General features: G+C 41.5%; 1 protein-coding gene across 4 annotated transcripts in view; it reads right to left on the reverse strand.

Moving 5' to 3' along the window:
- The window catches only part of SDK1 (sidekick cell adhesion molecule 1), a 427,429-nt gene that overhangs the window by 63,557 nt on the left and 339,780 nt on the right, over positions 1-24,092 (reverse strand). For 3 of the 4 annotated variants that reach the window (XM_072878276.1, XM_072878278.1, XM_072878279.1), the window contains 6 exons: positions 22,058-22,208; positions 19,896-20,133; positions 13,921-14,036; positions 13,453-13,642; positions 11,351-11,449; positions 2,892-3,086 (listed from right to left, as the gene is read on the reverse strand). In XM_072878276.1, the coding sequence (XP_072734377.1) occupies positions 2,892-3,086; positions 11,351-11,449; positions 13,453-13,642; positions 13,921-14,036; positions 19,896-20,133; positions 22,058-22,208 (989 nt within the window). The remainder of the gene's footprint in view (positions 1-2,891; positions 3,087-11,350; positions 11,450-13,452; positions 13,643-13,920; positions 14,037-19,895; positions 20,134-22,057; positions 22,209-24,092) is intronic. The other variant, XM_072878277.1, reaches the window with a different exon arrangement.

The following is a 24,092-nucleotide window of genomic DNA, read 5'->3' on the forward strand; positions in this document are numbered from 1 at the left end:
GAAGCCCTCGGTGCCAGCAGCCTGCGAGCCGCAGTACAATGCAAAAGGTCAATGCCTTACACTGACAGGCTGAGACAGGTACTCAGGGTTATTCTATCAGAGGAAGCAAGTGTCGTGCAGGGATTTAATACTCTCTGCTGATAAGCTTTAACCAGCTTGCAGTTTTGGGCAGGTCAGATCTTGCAGTCAGTCTCCCATGATTGGGTTTCCTTCTGCTGCTAATGGGAAATCTTAAAATCTCCTGTATTGCAAGATATACTTCCTGACTGTTTGTACAAAACCATTAGAATAAAGAGTTTATTTATGGGAGTTTAGCCACAAGCAAATGTTAAGGTGAGCTGTTTGTGCAGGAATGTAAGGCCAGGCCATATGACTCAATGGACTCCTCTTAATTTCTTGCTACATTCGCATCTCCTGACTCAGTTTGCCCCAATCACTGGTGTGAAGTATTCTGAAGGGTATCATACCACTCTGTAGATTCAAAGCACTACAGAAGAACCTCTGGGGAATACAGCTACAATCCAACTTGGGATGTGCAAATCACAGGTATCATTGTAAAATGTAAAGATTTACATAGGGATTATCCAAGGAATTTAAAAGGACAAGAGTGACCAATTTTTCCTAATTTTCAAGAGAATTTTTGAGCCTGCCTACCTTAGTATCAAGGACTACAAGGGTATTACATGCATTTTTAGTAATGGAAATTAAATATCTCTTCACTCTAGAATATTTATTGTCATGTATACAAGTTTCAGGTTGGTTTGTTTGTTTATTTACTTGTTAGCAGAATAGCTGCACTGGATAAATTTCTTTATCACCTCCTCATATCAATCTTGCTGATGTGAGATTACACATTCTTCTCTCTACATGTTACATATGGGATCACTTCAGTTAACTCTCAGTGCCTTGGGACTCGGTTCCATAGCATGCATAGAGACACAGTAGAGCCATCCATCAAAAAGAGAAAGGGTTCATTTTATGCTGTGACTTGCCTATTCAAGATAACCCTAAAGCATTGATAGCAACGAGGGATCAGTGTTCCCGCAGCGGAGCTGGGAGTTCTGCCTTGAGCTATTGTGTATCCAGCAACAGCTTGTGCACGGTCTGGGAAATCTGAGCACATTTTATTGAAAAGGAGAGGCTCCGAGCTTTGAGTATTCACTTTATTGGGCACGGTGGGTTTTTTTGAAACTTCCACATGTTGCACTTTAAACTTCCACTTTGACAGCAATCAGACAGGGGTGGAAGAAACCTTGAGCTAATAAATCTCTTTGATGGACAGTATCTTTAGTAGAGGCACTTTAAGTTTCCTAATACGGCTCTAGAGGTCCTTTCTCTGTGGATTGCACTGTTATGCACTGGGAAGGGTGCACATGACCTGGACAGCTATGCCAGTGGGAATTTTAACACCAACCAGACAGGCCAGAAGTAGTTGAAATGCACCCCACAGGTCCTCGCTGCTGGTGGTTGAACATCAGGCCAATGTCCTCTCTTCTTAGAAGTGTTACAGGAAAATAATAAGGAAGACATTGTGAGCAAATACCATGGGAAATCCTTACTCTTGCACTAAATGATTTACAAGGTGTAGAAAGGACTTAAAACAAGAGATTGCTTAGGAGGCACATTTTAAGAACTAAAAGTAAATATAATTAGTTGTATTATAGTGCAAGACTTGGGCAAGAGCCAAGGCCAGGCACACAAGCACATGCAGAAGTGCTAACAATAGTTGAAAGATGTCCATGGAGGTCTGCCCTAGTTACCTGCTGAAGTGTGCTTCTCTCTGAGCTGTGATTTGTATAAATCACAGAAGCTGCATGGTTCTAATTTTTGAGGGAGAAGTTTTCTTAAAGATCGATATCCAGACAGCACAATGGGTCAGACCGGCATGTGGCACAAAATCCAGTGACGCACAAGGTGCTGGAGTGGTGCTGGTAGAGTTACCCTGGCTAGTTTTGAGTTTGCCAGCTCAAGAGACTAGATACATGCTTTGCAGTGGAACATGGCATATGCTACAAGACCAGAGCAAAACCCACACTCCTGTTGTCTACCAATATATTCTCTTTTAGCTTTGAATTAAAAAAAAAATAAAATCTTCATGCACAAGTAGCAAATATAATTTTTCTAACTGGCAGCTCTAGAGATCTGTTCTAAGACTGGAGAATTGAGCAGTTACTTGAGCCAAAGCATTAGAAACAAGCAATGATGCAGAGCAGACTCTGTAATACCTTATATGTCTTTCATATTTTGATACGTTTGGTATCTAAGCACCTGGTTTCATTTATACGCATGTAACTCCTGCTTTCTTCAAGTAGGTTCCCTACAGAACAGAATTTGCTTGGAGATTCAGAATGCGAATAACCTTTTTATGGCTGATGCAAGAAGCAGAAAAATTCTGGGCGATCCAGATGCAAACACTCTGCTCGAGTGTGCGGCAGCGAAAGGCCAGAGTAATTACTAACACATTAGGTCAGGACTGAGGTGCAATGGAGGAGCTGTGGAGAAATCCTGCAACATCACCGCCTCTCATTTTGCGTTCCCTAATCAATATAATTCATCCATCACTTACTTTCTTAAGATTGCAATCTTTCTAGAAAACGACAGAGCTGAAAAAAAGATCTGACTGCAGAAGGAGGCTGCATATGGCCAATATAGCAGCTGATAGAAAAATCAATCTCCAACAGCCCGGCAGGTTAGAAGAACTGTGTCTCATAAAAGTCTGTCTTGCTCACCAGGTTTCTCAAATCATGATGTTGCTATGGTTTGGGGCAGGTTTATGGGGTGAGAAGGAGGAGGTGTACAGGCTGTAGCCTGTTATTAAAATTCCCCTAAGTGCAGCACAGGCTCCAAGGCATGCAACAGAAAGCACCTCAACCTGTGGCTGCAAGCATTACCTCTTTTTTCTGTTGTGATCACTGTGGCTTCCAGAGGCTCCCCCCAGCCCTGCCTGGTCTTGGCAGATGTCCGAAAGATGTATGCTGACTCAGGGGTGAGATCTGTAGCAGTAAACTGCCTGACTGTTGAGCCAACCTCCACCGTTGTGAACTTATTTGGGCTGCTGCTGGCCAGTCGGTAAGCAATCTGATACCCTGAAATCACAGCATCAACAAGGGAGAGAAAAAGGGTTAGGATTTTTTTTCTAGCAGGGACAAAAGAGCACCAAAACTATTAGTTTATCATAATTACTTGTTTATCTGAGACCAGAACAAAGTAATTTACTTCCTTTAGTGTTATAAAACTCTGCTATATGGCAGCCCTCCCCCAGTCAGGCACCGTACCTTATGAGGGAAATCACACACAGGGGCGCACACAAGGGTCTACTCAATATTATCTGCCATGAAACTCATTTCACTTTCCATCCTTTATACCAACAAGATACAAAACCAGTTTAATCTTTCCTGAGCATACCGGTACCTTTTTGGAAAGTCAAAGGAATAAAGAGAGTCCGTGCAATTCACGTCACCTGGTTGAGCCAGCTCAAGACAACACTCTCTGTTTCAGCTTTCCACCCAAGCACACATCCGCATGTGTATGCACGCACGCTCACGCGCTGTCCTGCCCTCTCACGGTTTCAGCATTGGCTCAAACTAAAGGTTCTTCAGCTGCAGAGGAGCTGGATTGCCCAAACCGTGCAGCCTTCATACCGCTCGAGTAAAGGCTTGCTCCTGCTTTTGGCACTTGCATTTTTCTCAGCTCTCCCACTCCCCTGTAACTGTACAGCGAGTGCCAGAACTGCCAATAAAAGCATCCTCCTTCTGTCATTCAACATTGGTGCCCTTGCCCACAGCCCAAGGAAGAAGCCTGCACGCTGTGAGGTCCTGCTTCAGCCATGCGGCACTTAATAATCAATTTTGTTGATGCCTGTAAGTGATAACCCGCATTCCAACCTGCCTGACAATTAGGAGTTCACAGTTTAGCCTGTGTTATTAATGATCCAACTGTGCAAAGGAGGGCTTCCAGACTTCTCACGCACCACTAGCAACAACTGTCCCCCAAAGAGGATCTGCCAAATGTTCAAATCCATTCTGTAAACCCAGCAATTGAATCAGGCTCTCACTTCTGGAGCTCGATGGTAACTTTCAGTCCAGCTGCTGACTTCCAAAATCAATTAATACCAGAACTGGTGTGGGGCTTTATTGCCCAAGCTGAATACAGTTGTATGATTAAACGCTTCATGGAGTTACACAGGGCAGAGGGCAGCCAACAAATCCAAATCAAACCAGCTGAAAACAAAACAGTCATGACATGATTCTGCCAACTCTCTGCTCATCTTCCGAATGACAAAGGGGTCTGCAGCACCTGAGACCATCTCTTTCTCTTGGAATTGTTATCTCAGCTAGAGTTTGAACTCCCACCACATTTTGGCTGTAACGAGAACAAGGGGAGCCAAACCTGGCCTGCTTCATCGTGAAGGTCGGTACATGAAAACTGAGGTTTTTGACTTACCTGTGGCTATCAGACAAAATCAATGACATTTAATTCCCACTGTGAATATGCAACAATTGCCCACTCACAGAAAAGGCACAAACGGAGTTCCTGCACTCTCTTGAACGAATGCCATACTTGCGTGTGGTGCACGCTGTCACGGACAGTGGAATTTAATTGGGATACAGATGTTATTAATTTTGGGGTGCTGACTCTCACAGTGCTGTTGACAACGCACCAGCGTTTCCTTGTCCTTTTTTCTTTGGCAGCTGCTAGAGCCATAGCTGCCTCTCATGGACTAAATTTGATTGCACCAACACCTTGAAGAGCGACTTGGCTTTTCTGAGCACCTGTGACTTCAGCCCAGGCTCCCACAGGCTGTGGTTACAAAGAGGTTTGGGCACAGAGCTGATTCACTGAAGTGCCTTAATGCACTCCGGGCACCCACGTTTGAAAATGGGCATCAGCAGCAAAAGGCTCCCAGCACCCAAGCGGGCTCATCTGCTGCGGCCTGGGGTACCCTCACACAATGCGGCAGCTGGGGGGTCAGGCATATTCCTACAGCAACATTTTCACAGCTGGGTGGATAGCATTAGACTACTAGATGAAAAGTGGCCTGATTTTTCAGAGCTCCTGAGCATGCTTAGATCCCAGCAAAGTCTTAGGGTCTTACACTTTGAACGTTTCATTTTTCCACCTGCAAACTACCTCCTTTTATCCATGGCACCAGCTCTCCCATTACTGGTCCAATATATTTCACCAAAGTATTTCTGTATCTTTAGTACTATAGTATTTTGATCTTTTTTAAAGTCTACAGAAAGAGAGCTAGCAATGGGGAGAAGGAATGGATACACTACGATCTTTTTTTGTTTATACAGATGTGAAGAACGTGGGAGTGAAAACCCTGGTGCAGGATCTCAATAAGGGAGGAAACCAGTCAAAGCAAAGCACTGGGGAAATTTTTACAGCAGCAGGAAAGATGAAGGAAGAAGCAACTAAGATGGCTAAAGGAGTTTGATAAAGGGACATAAGACGTAAAGAATAAGACCTGGAGCGAAACACAGAATATTAAAAGACCAGAAAAGTTGATTTATCTAGTTATTAAAAGATAAGTATGATATCTGGGACACATCCTTGTCGAGCAATTTCCTCTCTTTTCTAAACCTTTGTAAAATATAAAGTGTAGTTAAAATGTAAGGAGGGAATAGAAAGATAACTATTTACTGCTAAATGGTGGTGCTCATGCTGGAAAGCCAATTACAAACATGTTCAGATTAGGCAAAGGAACACATACATATCTAGGCCATAATAATAACTTACACAAGAGTAGTTCCTTGGCTAGTGTAAAAGCTAATTTAGCCATGAGAAAGAAGAAATCACTTGTCACAGCCTGTCTCTCTGACAGGCTCTGCAAACTCCCTTTCAACACATCCCTGTGAAAAACAGTATCAGCTCTTACTGTTGTCTCCTACATCTGCCGTGTTGGCTGACAGTCTGGGTAAATATCTATTTTCCTGGATATCTCAGGCAGAGTTTACACAACCAGAGCCATCACCTTTACGTTTTTCCTCAGAAACTCAACACTTCCCTTGGTGTGATTCAAAGGTACATGTCTAACCTCTGCATCTGAACTCATCTCGGTCTTATTGCTACCTACAAACCACCCGAGAGATACCCAGTATCTTAATTTTGATCTCCATCACCTTCTCCTGTTGGACAGTTTGGGACAGCCAGGATACATCCTGGCATAAAAAGCATCATTTTTCTTTTTTTCCTGAGTGATACAGAAGATGCAGTACTTAAACCACAGCTTGGATAATAATTAGGGCTAACGCAAGATCAAAAACATAAAATTATTAAGTTGATGAATTTCAGCAACAAGGGATGGGAGAAGACAGGAAATGTTAAGTGAAATCAAACAAGGCGAATCAATAGAGGTAAATGGAAAGTGTTCACAGAGAAATTAATGTACGCTCAAGGGCTATAAGAGGCAATAACTGCAATTGCTGCAGTGGAGGAATAAGGCAGCTTCCTTCCCTTACTAGATTACAACAATAAGATGATACAGATACCTTAGATAAAAAAATTAAAAATCAAAGGTTATGAATGAAAGTAAAATCTTTAAAAGGTGATCAGAGCAAACTTTTCTGGGAAAGGAATATCTTACAGAACATGAAGTATCTGGATGGTCAATAAGAAGAATTCATATTGTTTTCCTAATTTTTCTTTTTTTTTTCCCCCCATATAACATTAGATCCCAAATCTCTTCTGCTATTGGGAGTTCTGTGCTTCACCAGGCCAAAACAGCATGAAAAAAGCCCTGAAAGATCAACTCTACAGGAGTTTATTTACTCATTGAAATTAGGCTTATTTTTGCATTAGCATCTTTTAAGTATTTTTTGCACAACTGCGAGCAGTTTCATGAGCTACACTTTCTGGACTCAATAAATGGCAACGGTCTGAACTGCCTGTTAAAAGTTAGGTCATTGTAACACAACCAGTGGATTCCCCAAAGCAAACAGGCAGGAAGATGACAACAGACCATGAATATAAAAAAGCTTTCAAGCTCATCACCATACAAAGCCCTTCAGAACTGACAGCACCCGTTCATGCAGGCCATGGTGCAGCAGAGATACAAACACTTATTAATTTGTCACAGAACTCAGGGAAAGCCAAACGATATTGGGAGGTTACGGTCTGCCTAGTGGAGCAGCAATCCGGTTTGTTGATTTTACTGCTTATCAGTTTAAGGGCCAGCGGGTGTGCAAATGCAGTCTAGGATCAAAATATGAATTTGCAAACATGGATTACATCCAATTTTGGTTCTAATTCTCACTGGAGTTCTTACACTCTTTTGCAATAAGCTTCAGGTAAACACTAAATACAAGGATACCATGAGGAATACTAACCAGGGCCTGGAAGGATGCGGGCTGAGCTCTTGTTTTCAGAGGAAGCTCATAGCTGGAAGTGCACATATGCACATTAATGCATCGTTTTTCTTTAACAGTATTTGAAGGAACTATGTTGGGTGCTAGCTGAACTGAGTGCAGCAAAGAAGACCGAGTGAAGCCTCAGATGGTTAGCGTAACGTTCCCAAAAGGAGAAATGGAAATATCTAGCAGTCTTCCACAGTAAAATATTTAAACAAACAAACAAGTGGTTTTCCCTCTTGGTGCCTGCCAGTATTTCATCCTGCTAATCTCTCTCTGAAATGCTAGAACATGTTTTGATATAGATTACAAAAATGTTAGCTGCAAAGGTGCTTGTATACTCAGAGGACAAAGCTAGCAGAGCAGGAACATTAGTTCAAAGGCTCTGAATATAAGTTGCTCTTGCAAAGCAAGTATTTTTTCTTTCCAACCCCAGTAGTGAATAGAAGGGCACCGTGCAAAATTATGTTAACTTATTTTTTCCAACAACTCTACTCCAGTGCACTTGACTGTGGTGGTTACAATGGTGTGTTGAAAGTTCATTACAGTAATGAGATTTAAAAAGTGTACAGGAAAAAAATAAAATTGCAACCTTTATTTAGAATGCTGCACATTATTTTCTATCTCTTTTTTGAAGCACTCCTCACTTCTTAGAAAAGATCACAGAAGTACCCAACATGAGTAATTTTTACTTTTTCTCTCTGACATTGGCAGCTAACTACTTCCTCCGTGACCCTCAATGCTTCTACTATCGAAAAAATAAAAGAGCGAGAACTGTTAAATAAAGACAATGGACTTCAAAGAGGTGGGCTGTGGGAACTGGCAGGTAACGTCCCCCTGGGAAGGAATTCTAAAGGAAAAAGGAATTCAGGTTAGCTGATGGTTTTAAAAGAGACCAAAAAAAAAAGGTGCAACTATCCCAATGCAGACAAAAGATGTGAAGAGGCCAATATGTTTGCATTCAGAGCTCACTAATGACCTGAAAATCAAAACTGAATTGGACAAAAGGTGAAACAGGACACATGTCTAAGGGAGGGTATAAATAGACAGCACAAGCATGTAGGGACAAAATCAGAATGGCTAAAGTGCAAAGTGAGTTAGAACTTAAAGGGCATCAAAGGCAATAAGAAAGATTTTATAAATACATTAGAAATTCAAGAGACAGGTCAACTGCTGGGAAAAAAAGACGAGCACAAGACAGGTGAGACAGAAAAGAACGGAAGGCTGATACCTCCGCTGCTTCATTCCGTTGCTTCACACACACAAAAAGTTGATGCTGACTAGATACTTACCACAAATTAAAACCGACAACAATATAAGTAGGGAGGTAGGCTAGAATAGAGAACAGGTTAACGAATATTTAGTTAAGGTAGATGTAAACAAGTCAGAAAGGCCTGATGAAATTTGCCCCGCAGTGCTTATATAACTACCTGGAGCCATCTCCAAATAATTAGTGATTATCTTCAAGAAATTGTGGAGGACAGGTGGCATCCCAGAATATTACAGAAGGGCAAACAGGGTATCCTATCTTTTAAAATGGGGAAAATAAAACCAGAGGAATTATGGACAAATCAAGCTAAAGTTCAATACCCAGAAAGGTGCTGGAAATAAAATATGAGTCAATATATAAGCATCCATGAGGATAATAAAGTGCCAAGGAACAGCCAATATGTATTTGTCTGGAGCAAATAATAAATGTCAAATAATCTATTTTCCATTTTGACAGTGTAATTGGCCAGGTGGGAAGAGTAGATATGATCCACATTGACTTTAAGTAAGGCTTTAATATGGTTGCACACAGCCCCATCAAAAGCAAATAAGAGAAACAGAATCTAAGAAAAATACTACACATTTTGACTCGAACGCTTTAAAAAAAAAGTCAAAATGTTGTTATCAGTAGTTTGCTAACAAACTGGGAGAGCATATCAAGTAATGTATCATGAGAATAAATCATGAGTCTGGTTCTGTTCAAAATTTTCATTAATGACCTGGCTTATTTTAATGAATTTATGAATGAATTAATGAATTGCCAATCTACTTGCAAACTTCAAAAATAAAACCAAATTGTGAGTGGTTGTGAGCCCTTTAGAGGACAAGAGTGTAATTTAAAGTGATCTTGATAATGAGGAGAGATGGTCTGGAATCAGTAAGATGGAATTAAGTAAAGGCACCTGCGAATTATCACACTTACAAAGAAAAAGCTTACTGTATGTATAAAAGAGGGACTGGCTGACCTAGAAGTGTTGCAGAAAAAGAGTAGGAATTAATAGTGGGTCATAGACCTACTTAGTTACAACATCAGTGTTGCAAAAAAGTCAAGTCAGGACAGCATCAAGTATCCTGGGATGTGTTACTGGGAAGGGAGTGTGCAAGACCAGAAACAACAGTCTACATGCTGGGCATGCCAAGCAGCCTTTAAGGGACACCCTTCCGCTTTCCCTCCAACCCTGCATTTGTATGGTTTTATCATCAACGTAGTGGCAATGAGTAAGAACCAACTGAGAAGGGGACGCGTTGCACAAAAGCACTGTGCAAAGACAAGATAAAAGAGAGTTCCTACTCCACCAGGCTTGCAACTTCAGCAAATAAGGCTGACAAAGTGCAGCAACGTGAGACATTGAAACACAGTCGGGAGAGCAAAATCTCTTTTGTACTTTCTCATCATTTCTATCAAATGATTTTTTTTTCTCCTTAGCCACATCCTGTGATTCAAATCCCAATCTCTACTGAGAGCAAGCTTCTAGGACACACAGTTACTTAAAAAAAGCAACAAATCAAACCCACAAGACAACCTGGAAGCCAAGCTTACTTGAGCTGCAGAGAAACCCTGCGTGGATCTGTCTCTGACAGCTAACCGCTGCCAAGCTTCACACAGACTCTTTCTCGTGCTCAGAAAATCCCTGCAGCATCTGCCCTCGGGTCCCGTTTGATGATTTCCCTGCATCTTCAGGTGTCAGGATCATCCCCTGAGCACTTTGGGAGACTACACACCTGAGCAAACACTTTGAGTTCTTGACTCAAGATTTAAACGCAATGCAAGACTGGTCCTTTATTTAAAGGGATGCCACCAACACAGTAGGATTTGAAGTAGGCACCCTCCACCCAACAATGAATGCTTTAGGAAATCTTGCTAAAAGACTACAGGCAAGCCTGAATGATGGCAGTGAAATTAGAAGCAGAAAGGCCTGGCAGACTGAGAACTAAACAAAACCAAAAAGCTTTCATTTCTCTTTTTTTCACAATTGAGAGACAAACCCTTGTTCACTGGCTAGAATGACCATAAAATGTGTTTAACATCAGCAGAGAACACAAAATTGCTGGGTAACTATTAGCTACTTTAATTTTAGAGGGAAGAATGGATTCTTACATTGTAAAAGTCTTCACGTTTTAAGTACAAGTAGCTGCTGGTGCACACATTGCAAAGGCAACCTAAGTGTTATGAGAGCAGGAAGGTAAGAAGGTTTTTCATGCATTTCTGTCATCCCTTGCTGCCCCTATTTCCCTTGATGAAAAGCCAAATGTGAGTTAACTCCTCGTGACCTGACAGACAGTGTTATCCAAAGGAAGCAATAAAACAGAAGCACATACGAAACTGAAATGTTGGGCATGCCCAGAAAAGGCAAATGGGGGGGAAGGAGGGGAAAATCCCGCTCTCCCCCGCTGCAGCTCAGCAGGCAGGCTGCCCAACAGCCAGCCAAACGTGTTACAAACCCAAACGCAGGTGGGAAGAGAGATGACAATTCAAACACCGTGCCATGAATGACACGTAATTCTACTCAGGAAACCACACACCATGAAGCCGGGCAGACTTTTCCTCCTCACCACAGGGCACCGTGTCTCCCAGCTGACGCCGACATATTTTCTTTTCTTTAGCCACGGATTTGCTTATGTGTGGTTTGTAATCCAACATGCAAGGGGAAGGAAAACCCAACAGCCAGAGCTCGCTCTGGTCTCCGGCCCTCTCCTCCCAGCCCTGGGTTTGCTGCTCCCTCTCTCACCCAGAATAATTCCATTGGGCTCCTCCGGCGGCTGCCAAACAATCCGTACGGATGTCAGCCTCACCTCGGGGAACACCAGCCTCACAGGCGGCCCGGGGGCTGGAAAGAAAAACAGAGATCGTGCTAGCAAGCGTTGCACGTCAGAGGAATTACAAGTTCTCTGCTCTCCTTACACAGAAGGCAGCTCAAGCTGTATTTCACCATTAATAAGCAGATGGTTAGGAGTGCCTATGTACATACATAATATAAGTTTATTCTGAGGAATCCTGTCCATGGCCAAATACCTCCAGCACTCACGGACACCAAACACAACACGGAACCAGTGTTTTACCGCACCTGTGAAACGCGTTTCGCAGGATGCTCTGACGAAGGAGCTCAGACCTCTGCAAGAGTTATCTCCCAGCGGCGCAGCGGGGAGTCCCTGCGAGCCGGCTGCACCACCGCTGGGTAACTGCTTACATACTATGAAGCAAGTCACCGAGCTGCCGTTACAGAGTTACGTGTCAGCTTCATCTGCTTCATACCTGTTGGAATGGGATAATGTCTCCTCTCTGTGTCATCAGCACCAGCTTTGAACTGCCTTCTGATTTTACATGTGCATTTTAAACACTTAGGTCTGAGCAGGAGAACCCGAGGCAGGTGAGATGCACGTTAACACAGACGGCCGGTGGCTGCACTGACCATCCCAGGTTCACAAGGTGAAGAGATGCTCATTCAGACATTAGCACCCGCAAAATTTCCCCTTCAGCACAAATTCCACCTGCATTACCCCTGATGATACTTTTAATTAAGTTGAGCCCAGAGGAGACACAACATATTTATGTCAGGGGTATGGAGATGGAAGAATAATTTGTGTCATTTGCCAACATGCACTTAAGGAGGGAACTGCTATAATGAGGTTATCAAAAACAAACAGTTTTAAATATTTCTCATTATAGTCTGATATGTACATTTCAGTGAGTGCTTTTTCTCTCCCTGCAGAGTTCTGCTAACAGTAATTTCTCTTTGTTTCCTTTCAAAGAAAAGCCAAGTCCCCACACAGGCAGTGTGCTGAGAAAATGGCTAAAAAGATGTCAGGGAGCTGCTGTCCCTGTTCCTGTCCCCGTTCCTGTCCCCGCGTGCTCTCACTCCTTCCCTGCACTCCATAGAAAACGTCTTGTTAAGCCAGAAGTCTGAATGTGTTTTCAGCCCAACCAAATTACCTTAATGAAGTTGCTTGTAGAAACCAATGTTTATTCCATTACTATTGAAGAGGTTTTGATGAAAAGAGAGAGACTTTTTTTTTGTTCATCTTCATTGGGAGTAATAAACAGGAGCCTCTCACACTGATATTAACCTTCATTTAATACTGAAAAGGTAATGAAACTAAAACTAACTTTAGTGTCTGCAACGCCAAAAGTATTTTAAGAGTTGAACTAAATATCTGTACAACCCCATCACCAGGAATGCTCCCACCACACCGATGTGTTCCGCCAGCACCGGGCGAGGGGCTCGCTTGGGCTCCTTCAACCCATCAGACGGCACTCGGGAGACCCTGGGCTCATGGGGAGCGCTGGAGGCAGTTGCAAAAGGAAGCTGGTATGGTCATCTTCCAGGGTCAATGCCTTATTCTTTTGGGAAAAAACTGAGAATGGATTACTGAAGTTGCAAATTCCATATCTTTCCTTCAGTCCAATCAGACCCACTTTTGATTTGTTTATTGCTTTCAATTGCAGCATTCTACTCTTTTTTTTTTTCTTTAGAGCATGATTGAACTTCAATAGGAATTTATAATTAAGCTCTAAAAATTGTCTTCAATAGAAATTGTCTACACCGAGCTTCAGAGTACAATTTTAGAGGTTTTTTTTCCTTATCATCTGCTGCAGGGAAATCGGGGGACTCTGGTTTTTCTGTGTTTTTGTCAAATCCTCAGCCCATGACCAATGGAATAGTGCTGAGCTATACTAGGTAGGGACCAAGTCCTTTAGGTTCAAAGTTGAAAAAAAAAAAAAAATCCAAATAGCCTTAGTTTGGGCTGTTGTCTACACTTGCACCACTAAAAGAAAGCAGTGTTAAAAGGTTGGATCAAATAAGATACTTATTGTGGTAACGGTTAAACTTACCATCATCCTTGGTTCTTTCTATAACTGCAGGAGAGCTGGGGACTCCATCTCCGATACGGGTGAATGCCAATACCTGGATCTCATAGAGAACGTATTTCCGCAAGCCAGACAGCAGGAAAGACTGAGTGTGGTTACCTCTTACTATTTGGCTCTTTGGTTCAGAGTCTAAATCTTTTGCTTTGAAAAGTATCTGCAGAATAAAGGTATATGAAATACAGAAAGAAAAAGATTGTTACATGAGGACTGAAAAGAGGGGTACACATTTTAGATTCCTCCTTTCCTCCACAAAATATAAAATGAGATTATATTTACCGGTCACCCCTTTAAGAAACAGCACACGTCCTACATCTTCTCCAGCTAATTTATAATAATATAAATATCCAGCAGGTGAATAATAAATAACAAATGCAAAAACATATCCAGGTAATGCATTAAAAATTAAGTAAGCATGAAACTCCAGTTGCATACCTTGTAACCCAGGACAAGACCATTCTGCTCGGACTCAGGGACTGCGGTCCATGTCAGAAGGATCTGGGTTGAACTCACGGCTTCAGCAGAGACATTCTCAGGAGGAGCAGAGGGAACTGGAATCACACAGCATAGCCAAAAGCAGAAATAGGTAAGACATACCAGATAACTTTGCTCCATCTCCCTGTCTGCTTGGGATTGCTCCAGGATCCCATAGAAGAGTATTCAAATCCAAAAGGACTGGAATAGGTTCTAGAGAATCCCTTCTTCTCCTGTATTCATTCTACATCTTCTTTATATTTCAGCCTGCTTCGCAATTTCTTGCCACTTCATCTCAGAAATCACAATGTTTGTAAAGATCTAAACGTTTAATAGCAATCAGTCTCTACAGATAGACAGTAAATATAGACAGACATGAATACATTTCGGGTTCTATGTATTTGCAGTAATTACAATCGAGTTTAAATTGCTGGACTTCTACAGAAGTCTATCTCCTAGTATTTCTTTCCCATACATTTTATTTCCCTATGCCAAAAGCTAGAAATCTTTATGAATGGGAGTTTATCTTATGGTATGATCTGTTCTAACAAGAAGTTTTATGCCACCCTGGCTTCCTATATTATCTGAAAGGAAATTATAGCATCTTGTCTAGAGTTAGCAATAATTTCAATGACTGGATTGCACTCCCAGTTCAGTAAGAAGTTCTTTAACCTCTAAGCCTTTTGATTATGTGATAGTGCTCAACATTTGCAATACATCAATTATAGATGGATACATTAACGCAAGGTGTATTTTCAGGGACTGATATGGTGTAAATGAAAGATATGCCTATTTCATTCATGTTGCAAAATTGGCTCTTATGAAACTAGAAACATCATTAGAACTGATGGCACAGGAACACTGTAATTTTCTCTGACTCGAGAGAAGAGCAAACTTGCATTTTCTCCTGCCATTAAAACTCTAACCGCTGCAGAACAACCACAGAACTGCAAGCTTTTGTAGGCAAGCTTAACAGCATGCTGTGTTATGCAAGCAGAAGCTGAGGCTATTTTTAAGAGTTCACATTTTACGCTGCCCTTTTGTGGTTTTTTTTTCCTGTGGCATTTCCAACATCTGAAGGGTACAATCTTGTCTAAAGCATGATACACCTGTCAGCCCTCAAGAGAACATTTCACCAAGTTATGTTACACAAGCACTTAGGGACAGTAAGGCTTGATTAGGTCCTGAATATATCACAAAAAGGAGCACAAATCTCTGCCAAAAGTAATGCTTTCCTGGCTGTCCGAATGAAAGAACAGATCTGCTGTTTTGAAGGCGAGCTCCTGAAGCTCCTAGCAACATGAACGCGATAATGAGTATGACACCAGAATTAATATAAATTGAAAAAAAACCGCACCACCCTCCACCCTTGTGCACTCAAGGTTAACCGCAGACATACTCATTTCTGAAACAATTTCCCTGTTACCAATTATTTGGGACATGAGAAACAGAGCACCATCACACAACACTGCAGCAAACTAAAATCCAATTTTTTTTCCGCTTCAACCCTGAAGTGCCTTTTTCTTTTTTTTTTTAAATCTTCTCCTAGATTTATCCCCCACAAGGATATAATTACGTTAAAGGAAAATAGATTGCCAGGAGCCATGAATGTCTTTGGATAGCTGCCATAACTTTATCTGTAGATCTTCACAAAGAGCTACTCCCACATGAATCACCTCTGGAGAGAGAAAGGGTGGAGGTGGGTCGCAGGAAACCAGAATGCGTAGAGGAAAGAAGCCCTTTCCAGCCACATTTATTTTTATTTTATCTGGTTTGAAGCCTTTCAAGAGAGAAGAAGTTTCTTTATTTTACAAATATTTCTTTTTCTCTTTGATCAGCAGCCACGAGATTTCCCGAATTCACAAAAGGTGGAGGCTGTGCCCGGGCTGGCCCCGTGTGCATGCTTGCTTTGAGGTGTGCGTACGATCGTGCTGCTGGCAGGGGGACTCAAAAGCTAACAAAGGAGAGAATGCTCTATCTGAAGATTTATTAGCCCAGACTCCTCTTAATTCCCAGTGACAGCCAGAGCAGCTAAACGTCCCCTCTCGCTGGAAAGGAATCTAAGCCCAATGCCTAAATGGTTAAAATTCTTGTGTTCATTGAGTGCGCTTTAATTCTCCAGTTCTCATATCAGCGTTGAGAATTTTATTCCAATATGGATGGATGAATTCAGGACCTGCAAGTGATATCATGGATCTTACTGTTGCCAGTCTTTTATCAAGTAACAGACTTTGATCAACCCTTTAAGAATGAATTGAAATGTAACCTTCATTTCTCCGACCCCTCTCCTCTCTCAGGATATCCTGATTCAAAGAAATTATCGTTTGCTAAGACTAATTAGTGGCTTGGATGAGGCATATAGATCCCTCTTTCCTCTGCAAGCTTCCTTCTTTAATGCTGGTTTCCTTAACTCTTGCACTGAAGATTTTGCTATAAGCTCCAAAGCCAAGGTCTCATTAGTAACCCGCAAGAACAGTACAGAAGCCAAGCAAGAGTGTCCAAAAAAATCTCAGAGCTTTAACGAAATGAACCGGAAATACTGAAACTAAATGATGAGCTAATCCAGCAAACTGCCAGCTGCACGATGTACTTCAGAAGATCAAACGTAGGAAATTATAGAGTTACTGGCACTTTGCACTGGAACTTCAATAAGAACTCAAGTTTTTAAGGTTATCGGTGTTGGCATCTAAGATCATGCAGCCTCCTTCTACATCTGACATAGCCATATTTGATATAGAGCAAATGATGCTGTTTTATGTCTCTAACTGGGCCAAAAGCAGCTTTTAATAAGCTAGCCTGTATTCTGGCTTTCTAAGAAAGCTAGATAGTGGGATGCAGTGGTTCTCTCCATTTTTGCAGCTCATTTTAGTTGAACATCCATCACTGTTTTTTGAAAGTAAAAATTAAGCTGGCATATTGTACATCTGCCGTCAATTAAGAAGTGCAAATTTAGAGCAAGGTTCATGGCAAAAGTAGCATAGCTGCAGCACACAACCATTTTGCCTATAAAATTAGGTACCGCAGGCCAAATTGTCAGCTTGTATAAACTGACAAATCCCCGCAGTGACATTGGACCACATCTGAATTACCAAGCGATGCTTTATCACACCACAGTAACTGCTTCCTGAAGGTCAGCCTCTGAAACAGCGAGAGATTGATCCTTGCCATAGATATGTGGCCATGCTTGTATAGTAGCTGATTTTGTAAGATAAATACACACATTCATGTAGCTGAATATTAGGAGCCCAAAACTATTAAGGCACTGGGTTAGCTGTATTTGAGATGAATTGTTTGAAAATAAGGGGGTTTATATTTAAAAGGAAGCAGCCCTGTCAGAGTTGTTCTAATACATTAGAGGTCTTCACATTTTCTTGCTTTCTCTATATTGTACCTACTATAATTTTCAATTTATTGAGTGGAAACTGAGCTTGTTACTCTGCAGTTATTTTACACTGTAAAATTTAATGAGTTATTTAATTTCTAACATTATAAAAACATTTTTGGATTGATAAAACCTGTCCTGTTTAAAAATCCTAATTCATCTCCCTCCATCTTCAGCTGCTTGAAACCTTATCCCAGGTTTTCATTTTAGGGTTTCCCAACTGTTTTCTAAGCCTGGGTTACCAAACCCCACAGCATTATTTATTCTCTCAAAGTTTCTTTGGTTTCAAGATGTTTTATATTCAAGAGATTCAGAAACCAGAGAATACCTGTAAAGGCATGCTCCTTTATTGTTAGTGATATGTTTGTACACCCTAGAAGAAACAGAAGCGTTCAAGTACAGCTTTATTTTTAATGAAGATTTTGGACTCCAGTGGCCGTACTCTCATTAGATACCACGAGCTGATTTAGTGCCCAGGCTCTAACTTCTTGGGCTCCTTAGACGGTGTAAAACACAGACCCGTGAGCTCTGCCAGTGAACCACCATGAGATCCTGGCCAAGCCACCTCTGGCCAGCTGTGAGGGATTTTTACAATCTGCAGCACCAGACAAAACCGACTTCCCTAAGTCTCTGTATCGACAAAATGGAAAAAGAAATATTTAGGACATCTGCTTTTAAAGTACTTTGAAAGCATAAGAGTTAAATAGAATTTTTCTCATAGTTCAGAAGATAGACCTAAAAATGCTTTGACCTCTCTCTCTGGCTTTAGATATCTTTTATTTGCATTTTAACCCATTTGACTGTGCGTGCAGGTTAATTGCAGATGCCCTGAAGTTCTCTCACACAGCTTGCCGCTATGCCAGCGCTTCTTGTATATTCTAAATCTAAGAAGATACAGCCAAAAGTCTGAGACCTGACTTGCTCTATTCAAGAAATCAGATGTTAGTATCAAAGAAAACACACGAAAAAAACCTACAAATGAGTCCTTATGGCCTAGATCACAGCTTTGTGGTATTTTGATCCCGGTTTCTGTGTGCCTCCTACAATCAGTTTCAAGTCAACCTTCTTTTAATACTGCAAGAGAAAATGCCAAATACACACATAACCTCTGATCTTTAGATGCTGAGCAAGAGCACTATAATCCTAAGGTTTTATGAAATCACTTAATCTTAGTATTTACTACATTTCAAAAGAAGTGTTTGAAGAGCAGCGGAAAGGAGAAAGTGGAGAATGCAGTATCTTTTTATTATGATACAGAACACTTCAAAACTATTTTGTCTGGGTCATGCTATCTCTAACTCCAGCACAAGCACACCTTGTTTAAAATACCTCTGGCAATAGCTTTCCAATTACTACTTCCCAAAAAGCAACACTTTAATGGAGGGGGATGACTTAGTTTAGCCTTCTCCTCAGCTAGTTCAAAGGATAGTTATCTGAACCAGCAGACCAAATCCTGCACGTTCACGCTTCACACCAAGTAACGCTGCATGGTTCGGAGTGCACAGACATGCATATGTGTGTGTCTATAACTGTAGGGTACGCATAGAATTAAATTTCAAACCATTTTTAATGAAGAAAAATCGGAGAAAAAAAAAAAAAAGAAAAAATATCAGTGTTGAACCTTGCATAAATACAGGTCACAAAGAGCTTTTATTATTAAACTTTTAAACCATATATGTCATCCATTTTGTTATTCACTTGCAATATAAATTTTAATTTATCAGGTGCATGTAGGGTAGGTTGGAAATAGGTTTGGTGGAATTTAACAGCTAGAGAGCAGCTTTTCAAGATCTGTCTTCACTGTTGCTACTAAGCTAACAATAATTTACTGTTGCCTGAGATTGAGAGTTTCCTTCTGGTATTTGAAGTCTCTGTGCTAGTATGGACAATTCGGCCAGACAATACAGTACTTGTGCTCTAGGTCTATACGCAGGTTAGGTCTATATGCAGGTTATGTCTATATAGCCTTGTACACACAATTTTAGAAGGCAGTTTTGAAAAGGTGCCATCAAAAGCTCAGATAGTGATTTCATTTCTATATGGGTAATCAGCTCTCTAAAATAACTTGTACCCTTTTAGAAATATTTGGTGCTTGAAATAAAATTTCAGATAACCACGACTGTGAGAAAATCTACCCCAGCCTAGAAGCAGAGAGGGAAAGGGGGAGAGTGAGGGGCAAGGGGGTACCAGGGAGGGAGAGGAAGCATGAGAGACCTGCTCAGCTAGAGAAGGCTGTATGCAAGCTGCTCGTTGTGTTGTCCACGCTGCTGCCAAATGGGGGCAAGAATGGGGAGAGGTTGTTTTGTCTGCTCTAAATAAATAACCTGCAGGTTTATGCATGAAAGCAGAGTAGGAATAAAATAAATAAAAAACTCCCCCAAATGTCTGTATGTCTTTTTGCCTTCAGTGCATCTAGAGATTGTGTTTTTTTCTTTCATTTTAGATTTAATGGATCAACAAGCAAAAAAAAAAAAAAAAAAAGCTGAACAAAAGGGCAGAAAATGCTGAAGTTCTCAGCTGTGTCCTTCACAGCAGACATGGTGCTTTGACTTACCGGACTCCCGTGTACGACCTCTCACTACTTCGCTCCATGGGCCTGCCCCGATGGCATTGAAAGCCTGGATCTGCAGTTCATACTCTGTCCACTCCTCCAGATCTTCGATCGTGTACTCTCTTTCCAATCGGTCATTAATAACCTTCATCAAGGTGGGAGACTGCAGATCCACACGCCAGAACTTTATCCTGTACCCCACTGACTCTGGATTGCCATTATACCGCGTGTCGGGGAGGGGCTGGCAAACGACACAAAGAAAAGCACAGTATTCCTATACAGAACAAATGGCCAGGGCTTTCCAAACTATATACCAAGGCTGTCTGAACTCTCACAAGGCCATAGGAACGCAACAAAAGGTCGAGAGGTTGATTTTCGGTTTTATTTATGTTTCACGATGTCTGAATTTCTGTGTTGCTTGAAAGTTTCTTTTAATTTTTACCTTAATTTTGAACCAAATAGATATGCTCCCGGAACTATGTCATTGCTGTGGGTGTATCAACAGAGATGATACGAATGCAATATATTTCAGAGCTTTGTGATTAATTATGGAAATGAATGATAAATTGCTGAAGCATGTGACAAATTCATTTATCGTACATTTTTTGCTTTTTTTACTGACTCTCTTGCCTACTCATTTATCAGCAGAGATTTATCCTAGTATTCTAACTCCCCAAGCAATTTCAGAGATTAAAATATGAAATAATTAGCCTACTTCATGAAGTTTAGAGTTTTTCCCTGTAAAACTAACTACATGATGCCATGGATGGCTGAGATTCCATTCTGAATCACTGGGAAAGTTTGATACACATTAACATTTCACAGCTTAGAAGACTGTATCCCGCAGGCAAGCAGGGCTAGAAATGTGACCCTTATTCTGTAGGAAGGAAGGAATTCCCACCTCCCAGGGGGACACAGATTCACCTGCAGGTCTCGAAAAAAAGAGATTAAACACTTTCAAATACTGGTGTTATTAAGCATGAAAAAGGCATGTCAGGTCATTTGTAGCTGTGGCCGTTGCTCCTCCTGAACCCTGCACAGTTTGACTTGTGAAAACCAGGCTTCCAGGTAGCACAGCAAGGAAACACAATCTTAAAAATGTTTTAAAGTCTCTTAAAATAACCTTGAGTTAATTTTGATGCAAGATATGTAAGTCGGGATATAGTACCAAAGATTTAACAACATGGGCAAGTTATTCACGCGCTAAAGCCATGAGTGAGTTATGCGGGTCCTATCAATTGAACTGCAATGGCTTTTCTATGGATACTGAGGTGACACCTTCAAGTTTGATGTTTTGGTCTTTCAAGGTTCAGAATTAAGTGCTGTGTCCCACTGAGAAATGGGAATTATCCCTTTCTGATGGGAGAAAAACCCTCTTGTTTCTAGCCTGATTTTGACTTCCAGCCATAATGAGTTTATGCATGGAAAAGCTAACATTTGGGCAAAAGGAAACCTGTGCTTCATCAGCTTCACACCACAGTAAGCCCAGTGGAAAATTTTAACTAACAGGGGAGAAGGAAAACCATTCTGGAGCAGGTTAATTGCCAAGTAAATCCCAATGTGGCAACTCTGCAGGTAACTGAGACAGTCGAAGGGGCACAACAATGTCATTGATCACTGCATCTTCGCAATTAATCATTTCTTTCTACGTTTTATCACATAACTCCACAACCTTTCACATAAATATAATCTTCCTATGGGGTGTAACACGCAAACTTTGCTGCCTTTGAACCACAGCCGTTCAGTACCTGCAGGCTGACTGCCAATGGCCGGTGTGCTCCTGCTGGGGTCTGTTTTGTACAAAGCAAACAGCTGAGCCCTAGGAAACTGCAAATTGGCTCAAGTTGTGTATTCCTGTCCCACACATTGACCCAGCCTGTGGAACTCGAGAGTCTCAAAAGCCAAGGTTTTACACACAGGCATATATTCCCCCAATGAAGCGGCAGAAGTAGTGGCAGTAGGCAATTTAAGTGATTAATAAGGCACTTAAAGTAAGTCTCAAATTTCCGACTATTCTGAAAAAGGAAATAATTTTGCTGTTACTCCTTCTACCGAACGCAAGGAAAAAGCATTCCTGAGTGCTGGCCTGACTCCCTGGGGAAGGAGCCGCATCCCAAGCGCCAGCACCCGGCTCCCCTCCGCCCCGTTCCTCCTCGCCAGCTCACCACCCATCGCAGCCACAGGCTGGTCTCGCTGGCCGTGCGCACGGTGACGCTCCCGGGGGCAACATCTGGCGGAGCCTGCAGCGTCTGGATGACACGGGAGGGCTGGCTGAGCGGGCTGGCGCCCACCACGTTCACCTGCCGCATCCGGAACCTGGAGCGGAGGAAAGATGCAGCGCAGGCTGTAACAGCTCAGCGAATGGTACCTCTCTTTCCAGAACAGGAAAAAGATGGAAAAATACAAATTAGGTCTTTCTAAATGTTCCGCAAAGGTTGTTGCATGTAGGTGCCCCCTTTGTATTCACTGCTGAATGCTTTATGGTAGCTGCTTTCAGATCCCCTCAGGTATTAAAAAAATGAAAATGAGATTAGCTTAGGGTCTATTAGAAACTTAGGTATTTGTGTGAGAAATTTATGTTAATTTTACCAAGCCTGATGAGCTTATGCTAGCAGTAAGTGATTTTCTCTTGCGATGCTTGTACATTCAGAAAGGTATTAAAATATCAAACTTCGGATATTCTCATTCTCTGTCAACATAAAAAATATACTAGCGATAACATTTCCCCTCAATTACTGGTTGAAAGAAGCTGATTTATCCCAGTGCTGCATTTTCAGCCTTCCTGCAGAAGAAAGATTAAGTTATTTAATATGGATATGTGTCTTTAAAAAATACCCCGTCTGCTTGAAACCATCTCTTCTACAACAGAAATTCCTATTGGGTCACAAAAGATTGAGAGAAATCTTTTTTTCAGGAAGCACAAAATAATTAAGACGTGCTGTACATTTCAGATACTCTCCCCCATCACAAGCAATTAGAGGTATCCAGCGCTTGCATATAAATACATGACCTGTTTCATACTAAACACTTAATGTTTGGACCTAATGACTGAGCTTGGAAAAAGGGTGAGCTAGTCAACATTGCAGTGTTTATTTATCTGCTCTGATTTCCCTAGAAAATGCATTAAAGGAAACACATTAAACAAATACTGTCCTCGATTTCACTCTCAAACATTGGCACAAAATACAGAAAAGAAGCTGGCTGCTAAAGATGCGGTCCGATAATTAGCTCTCGAGATGTATTTCCTCAGTGGGCAATGACTAAAGCTGACCAGAGGGCCACAAATCCATTTGGCAACAACTTTCTAGGCTTCAAAAAATTATATAAAATTGCTCTACGCTGAAACAAACCCCCCCCCAAAAGCTCATATCTGTGTATGCACGAGAGAAAAAACCCAGGCAAAATTCAAGGAGCTGCTTTAGTCTACACATTCTGATGAAAAAAAATCAGAGGAGAACTGTGTGAAAGTGTGAAAGGTGCCAGTGCCGACCAGCATACCTGCAGCTGCTGGGTGTGCAAGTCTTTCTTATTTTGCATGGACACTGAGCACTGAACTCTGGTACAACCCGCACTTTACTATTCACCTCTGCCTTTTCAGCTTCAAGGATCCACCTTTGTGAGAGCAAAATCTCCTCAACCTGAAGATAATTTTCCTAAACACCAGCAAGCTCTGCTCACTTTCAGAAATTTTCAGAGAGCTTTTAGTAAAATGTTTAGCTCTGAGGAGGAGGTGTAAAACACTTCAGGGGAGAGTTTGTGAGAAATTCAGGCTTCTGACTAAGGGAAGAAAACTAGTGTGCCAGACTGAATTAGTTGTAAATTATATGAGCTTACTTGGTTGCACCTACCACTAGCTCACAACAGCACCTGGGCTAGCTAAAAGGCCCTTCAGCCAGGGCAAAACGAACAAGTTTCTAGTAGGCTGATTTAACACTTGCCACTGTACCTCCTTGCAACCAGCCTTTACATTAGCAAGCTATTTCATGGACATATCCTTTCATTAGGATTGAGTACCTCAAATTCTCAAATCTCGTCTATGCTAAAGCAACACATCACTTGGATTGAATTGATTTAAAAATCAATCTCGTTTAACTGGGGTGTACCCATAATGTAGATTCACTCCAATCAGTTTAAGCATTGCATATATCTATTAAGCTTAACTTGGTAAGTTCTTACAAACAAAGGTTTCATCTAACTGAT

Source organism: Ciconia boyciana, chromosome 13, assembly GCF_034638445.1.
Source record: "Ciconia boyciana chromosome 13, ASM3463844v1, whole genome shotgun sequence".
In the NCBI taxonomy this organism is placed as follows: Eukaryota; Metazoa; Chordata; class Aves; order Ciconiiformes; family Ciconiidae; genus Ciconia; species Ciconia boyciana.